The 7,500-nt window shown below is 32.6% G+C and overlaps 2 protein-coding genes across 2 annotated transcripts in view; both read right to left on the reverse strand.

The window, feature by feature from the left end:
- Positions 1 to 5,777, reverse strand: part of LOC113822512 (cuticle protein-like) — a 7,511-nt gene extending 1,734 nt beyond the window's left edge. Inside the window, exons 1-6 of the mRNA XM_070121270.1 lie at positions 5,617 to 5,777; positions 5,112 to 5,139; positions 4,696 to 4,779; positions 4,222 to 4,308; positions 3,720 to 4,109; positions 1,371 to 1,585 (exon numbers count right to left, since the gene is read on the reverse strand). Of these exons, the coding sequence (XP_069977371.1) occupies positions 1,371 to 1,585; positions 3,720 to 4,109; positions 4,222 to 4,308; positions 4,696 to 4,779; positions 5,112 to 5,139; positions 5,617 to 5,777 (965 nt within the window). The remainder of the gene's footprint in view (positions 1 to 1,370; positions 1,586 to 3,719; positions 4,110 to 4,221; positions 4,309 to 4,695; positions 4,780 to 5,111; positions 5,140 to 5,616) is intronic.
- A 732-nt stretch (positions 5,778 to 6,509) lies between these two features.
- Positions 6,510 to 7,500, reverse strand: part of LOC138861526 (cuticle protein 21-like) — a 2,481-nt gene continuing 1,490 nt past the window's right edge. Inside the window, exon 4 of the mRNA XM_070121271.1 lies at positions 6,510 to 6,888. Within this exon, the coding sequence (XP_069977372.1) occupies positions 6,553 to 6,888 (336 nt within the window). The 3' untranslated portion in view covers positions 6,510 to 6,552. The remainder of the gene's footprint in view (positions 6,889 to 7,500) is intronic.

Consider the following 7,500-nt stretch of genomic DNA (forward strand, 5'->3'; position numbering starts at 1 on the left):
TATATACAGACATTGTTTTACAGTCTGATAATATCCTATGCAAAGTTTCGCATTGTTCTCTTTCTACTTATGTTAAAATCGAATTAATCCTTTACTTTTAATGGGAAGTATTTCTATAAACTGACTATTGCTTTATTAAATTTTCTAAGAAAAATGGCACATGTTCTAGGCAATGCCTTTACGTTAAGAAAAACTTTTTAAATGCACGGAATTTGAGCAAAAAACAATAAAAATCAGAAGCTTTCTTATTGATGGGGAATAAGCTCAGAGTATTGTGTTTTTTTTTTTCTTTTTCATTTACGTAGTCTGAGTCCAAGAATTATATTTGCATACACATATAAACACACACACACACACACACACACACACACACACACACATACACACACACACACAGACACACACACACATATATATATATTGATATATATTCATATATATATATATATATAAATATATATATATATAGATATATAGATATACACATATGATGTATTATATATATGTGTGTATATATATACATATATGTTTTTTTGCTTTTTTTTTATCTTTTGATTTACGTAGTCTGAGTCCAAGAATTATATTTACATACACATATATAAACACACATTTATATATTGATATATATTCATATAAATATATCTAGATATACACATATGATGTATTATATATATGTGTGTATATATATGTATATATACATATATTCATACATATATAAATATGAATACATATATCTCTGTGTATGCATGTATGTCTATATGAATATATATAATATATATGTATATATATATGGATATATATATATATATATATATATATATATATATATATATATATATATATATATATATATATATATATATATATATGTATGTATTAAGTGCGTGTGTATATGTATATAGATCAAAAGATCCTAGTCCTCAGAGAGATCATCTTTGAATCATATAATCATCCAGCTATATATTGGTCCGGTATCCTCTTTTGGTACAAACTTTCCCGTAGATAAGACCGTAGGCAAGGTACTAAATGTAAGCTTCCCAGTGCTTCGTTTCAAAGTAATCAATTTGATATAGATTTTGATGGTATAAGTAATGCAATCAACCTATTTCTTGATTTGTACTGAGGTCTTTAGTTGCCGTATCAATAGTTCTGGTATTTATTCATATAGAGAGCGAACCAGAATAATTACGATAATTAGGAAGATAGATATACTGAGGAGCCAGAACAAATAGAAAATGGTTATGTAGGCATTGATTCAAAAGTAATGAAATAGTTTTTTAAATTTGTTTAAGAAGAAAAATAAATTATTTACTGCGTACATGTCATATTAGGCATATGTAGGGGTTGGCTTATAAGAAGGCGCAGGCTTGTACTCGGGGTACTGGGCCTCTCCCTCGTAGCTGACCTCAGCCACGTAACCGGAGTCGCCGTTGACAGTGTAGGCGACCTTCTGCAGATGGCCGTCGGGAAGGAGGACGTAGTAGGCTCCCTGGGTGTCATAGCCATCACGGGCCTCCTGGTGACCGAAGTCGTTGCCGGAGTAGTCGTCTTTCACGGCATAGTTGAAGTCGTACTTGGCAGGTTCCTACAAAATGTTCATGAATATTTAGTTTCATGGAAAGTAAACTAAATATAAAGGAATATATATATATATATATATATATATATATATATATATATATATATATATATATATATATATATATATATATATATATATATATATCATAGGTATAACGTACTGAAAAATGGAGCATTTTATATGAAAGATTTGATAAACACAAAGAAGATATAGGAAATTCAAAATCTAACCTCATATAGCCATAAGCAGGCTGTGAAGGAGCACCTACCGCGCCAACCACAAGAGCCAGAACGACGCCGGTCTAGAAAGAGAAGTTCACGTTATCACCGATAAAATGGGCAACCATAAAGAGAAGCTTTTCTATCAGAATTATAGATATGAATATACCCTGTCTATTATCATTTAACTGATTATATCTATCATGATGTAACATGTTGCATTCTCTCCTTTACTATATACCCTAAGGCCACAACTCACCTTTGCAATCATTGTGAAGGTCGACGGTAAGTGAGCTGTCGTGTGAATGCCCTATATAGTTACCGATAGATGGGCGGGGCCGCTGGAGGGAAAGGAAGGTGTACGCCCACGCCTTTTAAACTCGCTCGTGGACACTTGAAGATACTCTTGTGACATGCATAAGTCGTCTGTATTTTTCTAGTTTGTTTTCTTTTACTTATTGTTTCTTGTATCTATACAACCAAAATCTTGTGAAAACAAACCCTCACATGGTGCATATATATAGAGAGATATAAATATAGATATAGATATAGATATAGATATAGATATAGATATAGATATAGATATAGATAGATAGATAGATAGGTGCATATATATGTATATAAATATTTATATACACACACATATATGTTTATTGGAGGTAAGCTTGATATTGCATTACATATGTGAACGTATTAGAAACTATTAGGTATATTATGCATTTAAATTTACTTACATTTTTGCATATGCGTGCATGTGTCTATATATATATATATATATATATATATATATATATATATATATATATATATATATATATATATATATATATATATATATATATGTATATGTATATATGTATATATGTATATATATCTGTAATTGAAGAAAATATTATCAAATAAAAAATTTGAATTAGTTAATTTGATTTTTTTTTTTTTTTAAATCTCCTTGCCTACTTTTTCAAAATGAGATTCTGTTCACCGGAATCGTTATATGGATCAACTGGAAATTTCACATCACACTGAATGGAATGTGGTGATGTAAACATGTCACGATAAAAGAACGTAAATATAGAAGGGAGAAAATATGACGCCTTGGAAGTGTGTTGATAATGCACATTCACAGGAAGCCGCGTCTTCGCCCTTACACTAGCATTCCTTGATTTAGAGTTTTTGAGAGAGCTGCATGCGTACGTAAATACATGCAAATATATATGTATATATATATATATATATATATATATATATATATATATATATATATATATATATATATACATACATATATATATATATATATATATATATATATATATATATATATATATATATATATATATATATATATGTTTATATATATGTATATATATATATATATATATATATATATATATATATATATATATATATATATATATATGTATATATATATATATATATATATATATATATATATATATATATATATATATATATATATATATATATATATATATATATATAAACACACCAATATATAAGTGCATGTACATTTAAGTATATGTATACATGTTCATGCATACATATACATATACATACACATATACATTTGTACACATATATACAACACTCATACATGTGCTTTTGTAAATATTACAACAAAGAGGATGAAAATGGAATATACCGAACCTTCCGCATAATCACGTTTTCTTATTCTTCCTTTATTGTTTCATTGAGTTTATTCAGTATGAATCCTTGTACGTGTGTCCGTGTATTTTGAGGAGAGAGATTGGTGGGATGGGGGGTGGGGGGGCTTGCTCTCTTCGTTAGTACGGAATGTAAAGGCTGTGAGAGAGGTTATGAGGGCGATGGAATATTAATGTATCACATTTATTAATGAAAATAAATAATCGCTGACATAAAATGTATTAGGCGTAGACTGGGGTTGGCTTGTAGGCAGGGGCAGGTTCGTAAGCGGGAGCAGGCTTGTAGGCAGGGGCAGGTTCGTAAGAAGGAGCAGGCTTGTAGGTAGGGGCAGGTTCGTAAGCGGGAGTAGGCTTGTAGGCAGGGGCAGGTTTGTAGGTAGGAGCAGGCTTGTAGGTAGGAGCATGTTTGTACTCGGAGTGCTGGGCCTCACCCTCATAGCTGACCTCAGCCACGTAGCCAGAGTCGCCGTTAACAGTGTAGGTCACCTTCTGCAGACGACCGTCGGGAAGGAGGACGTAGTAGGAACCTTGGGTGTTGTACCCATCACGAGCTTCCTGGTGGCCGAAGTCGTTGCCAGAGTAGTCGTCCTTTACAGCATAGTTGAAGTCGTACTTGGCAGGTTCCTAAAGAAAATTCTGAATTAGATGTACATACCATAAACGAATTTCCCCAAGTTTAGCTGTGCAAATGAACAAACTGTGAAACATCTGCTAATTAGTACAAACTGAAACTAACCTCATATGTGGGTTCCGGGGTATAGCCATACGTGGGCTGTGAGGGAGTAGCTACAGCGACAGCCACAAGGGCCAACACGACGGCGGTCTAGAAAAGGAAGTTAGTGTTAATTTCCAATAATTCAGAATATATATATATATACATATATATATATATATATATATATATATTTATATATGTATATATATATATATATATTTATATATATATATATATATATATATATATATATGTATATGTATATATATATATATATATATATATATATATATATATATATATATATATATATATATATATATATATATATATATATATACACACACAAATCCTAACTGAATCCAATCATACGTTATTTGATACCAATATTTTTGTCTACAGTAGTTCTAGGTCACAAATCACCTTTGGGATCATTGTGAGAAGTCAGAACGTATGTGATAATACAGCTACTATGTCTGAGCTTTATATAGTTGCCAACATATGGGTGGGGCCGTGCTTGGACGACGACAGAGAAAGGGAATCTATGGTCACACTGGTGACCTTGATCGTGAACCTAAACTGAAAGGAAAAAAATAAGTGGCTCATATAGATCAGTGGCCAAACTGTCAGTATTTTTCCTTGGAATGTAAAAATAATGATAACTGATCATACACAGAGAAGAATATTCTGAAATGTACTGTAACCATCATTATTCCTTATCGGTATTGCTTGTATTGTCATCATTATTACTATTATTGTTTTATTTCCTCATACCATACAGATGTATATACAGAATAGGGATGATCGAGCCTTTGACTTAGAAATGAACACCGTACTTTTATTATAGAAACATATGCACTTGAAAGTAGACCATTAAGTTCTCCACAAATTAACCCTTACCGTCTTCTTACCTGTGGAAACATTCTTCGAAGTCCTTTCCTGAGACGATCAAAAGACGCTTCATGTGTTTATAGAAAAGATATTGGCAAGGTGATAAGTCGTCTTCCACGAGACTACCTTCCGAAGGTGAAGATCCCCTAGATAGCTTAACTTTGGACCGTTTTCTAAGATGGAGAGAAATGCGGCGAAATAACTCATGATGAACGCAAATGAGTCTTTCGAGAAAGATTTCCAGCCGGAGGACCAGTCTGTTGGCGGACAGAGGGTTTCTTTCGAATGGGGTTAATGGTTGAGCAATCTAAATAGTATAGTTTTCACTGGAAATATGCATACAAATTTATATATGGTATATATGTATGTATATATATGCATATACATATATATGTATATATGTATATGCATATATGTACATGCATATGTATGTATATACATACATATATATATATATATATATATATATATATATATATATATATATATATATATATATATATATATATATTTATATATACCTACTTTTTCAAGGTGAGCTTCTGTTCATCGGAATCGATCAATGAATCAGTTGAAAATCTCACATCACAGGGAATGTAAAGTGGAAATGTAAACGTATCACAATAAAGTAATGAAACGATGGAAGGGGTATAATATGACGCCTTAGAAGTGTGTTCATACTGCATATTCACTGCGTTTTCGCCCTTATAGCTAGCATTCCTTGATGAATGTTTTCGGTAGAGAATTGCATGCGCACGTAAATACATACATGCATTGAAATATATATATATATATATATATATATATATATATATATATATATATATATATATATATATATATATATATATATATATGTATGTATGTATATATACATATATATAAGCATATAAACAGATATAAGTGTATGTACATCTACATCTACATATATATGTGTATAGGTATATACATAATCATACACGTATACATACAAACATACATATATATACATACACACACACACACTCACGCGCGCGCACACACACACACACACACACACACACACACACACACACACACACACACACACACACACACACACACACACACATATATATATATATATATATATATATATATATATATATATATATATATATATATAACACTTTCATACACCTGTTTGTGTGCGCAAATCTAACAACGAAGGAGATGAAAATGGAATATGCCGAACATTCCGCATAATCGTGCATTTTCTTTTTCTTCATTTTATCATTTCATTGAGTTTATTCAGTATGAATCCTTGTACGTGTTTGCGTGTATTTGGAGGAGAGAGGTTGTGTGTGTGTGTGTGGGGGGGGGGGGGGCTTGCTCTCTTCGTTAGTACGGAATGTAAAGGCTGTGAGAGAGGTTATGAAGGCATTGGAATGTTAATGTATCACATTTATTGATGAAAATAAATAATCGCTGACATAAAATGTATTAGGCGTAGGCTGGGGTTGGCTTGTAGGCAGGGGCAGGTTCGTAAGCGGGAGCAGGCTTGTAGGTAGGGGCAGGCTTGTAAGCAGGAGTAGGCTTGTAGGCAGGGGCAGGTTTGTAGGTAGGAGCAGGTTTGTACTCGGAGTGCTGGGCCTCACCCTCGTAGCTGACCTCAGCCACGTAGCCAGAGTCGCCGTTAACAGTGTAGGTCACCTTCTGCAGACGACCGTCGGGAAGGAGGACGTAGTAGGAACCTTGGGTGTTGTACCCATCACGAGCTTCCTGGTGGCCGAAGTCGTTGCCTGAGTAGTCGTCCTTTACAGCGTAGTTGAAGTCGTACTTGCCAGGTTCCTAAAGAAAATTCTGAATTAGATGTACATGCCATAAACGAATTCTCCCAAGTTTAGCTGTACAAATGAACAAACTGAAACATCTGCTTATTAGTACGAACTGAAACTAACCTCATATGTGGGTTCCGGGGTATAGCCATACGTGGGCTGTGAGGGAGTAGCTACAGCGACAGCCACAAGGGCCAACACGACGGCGGTCTAGAAAAGAAAGTTAGTGTTAATTTCTAATGATTCAGATATATATATATATATATATATATATATATATATATATATATATATATATATATATATATATATATATATATATATATATATATATATATATATATATATATATATATATATATATATATATATAAATCCTAACTGAATCCAATCATACGTTATTTGATACCAATATTTTTGTCCAGAGTAGTTCTAGGTCACAAATCACCTTTGAGATCATTGTGAGAAGTCAGAACGTATGTGATAATACAGCTGCTGTGTCTGAGCTTTATATAGTTGCCAACATATGGGTGGGGCTGTGATTGGACGACAGAGAATGGGAATCTATGGTCACTCTGGTGACCTTGATCGTGAACCTAAACTGAAAGGAAAA

Source organism: Penaeus vannamei, chromosome 4 (assembly GCF_042767895.1).
Source record: "Penaeus vannamei isolate JL-2024 chromosome 4, ASM4276789v1, whole genome shotgun sequence".
Lineage (NCBI taxonomy): Eukaryota > Metazoa > Arthropoda > Malacostraca > Decapoda > Penaeidae > Penaeus > Penaeus vannamei.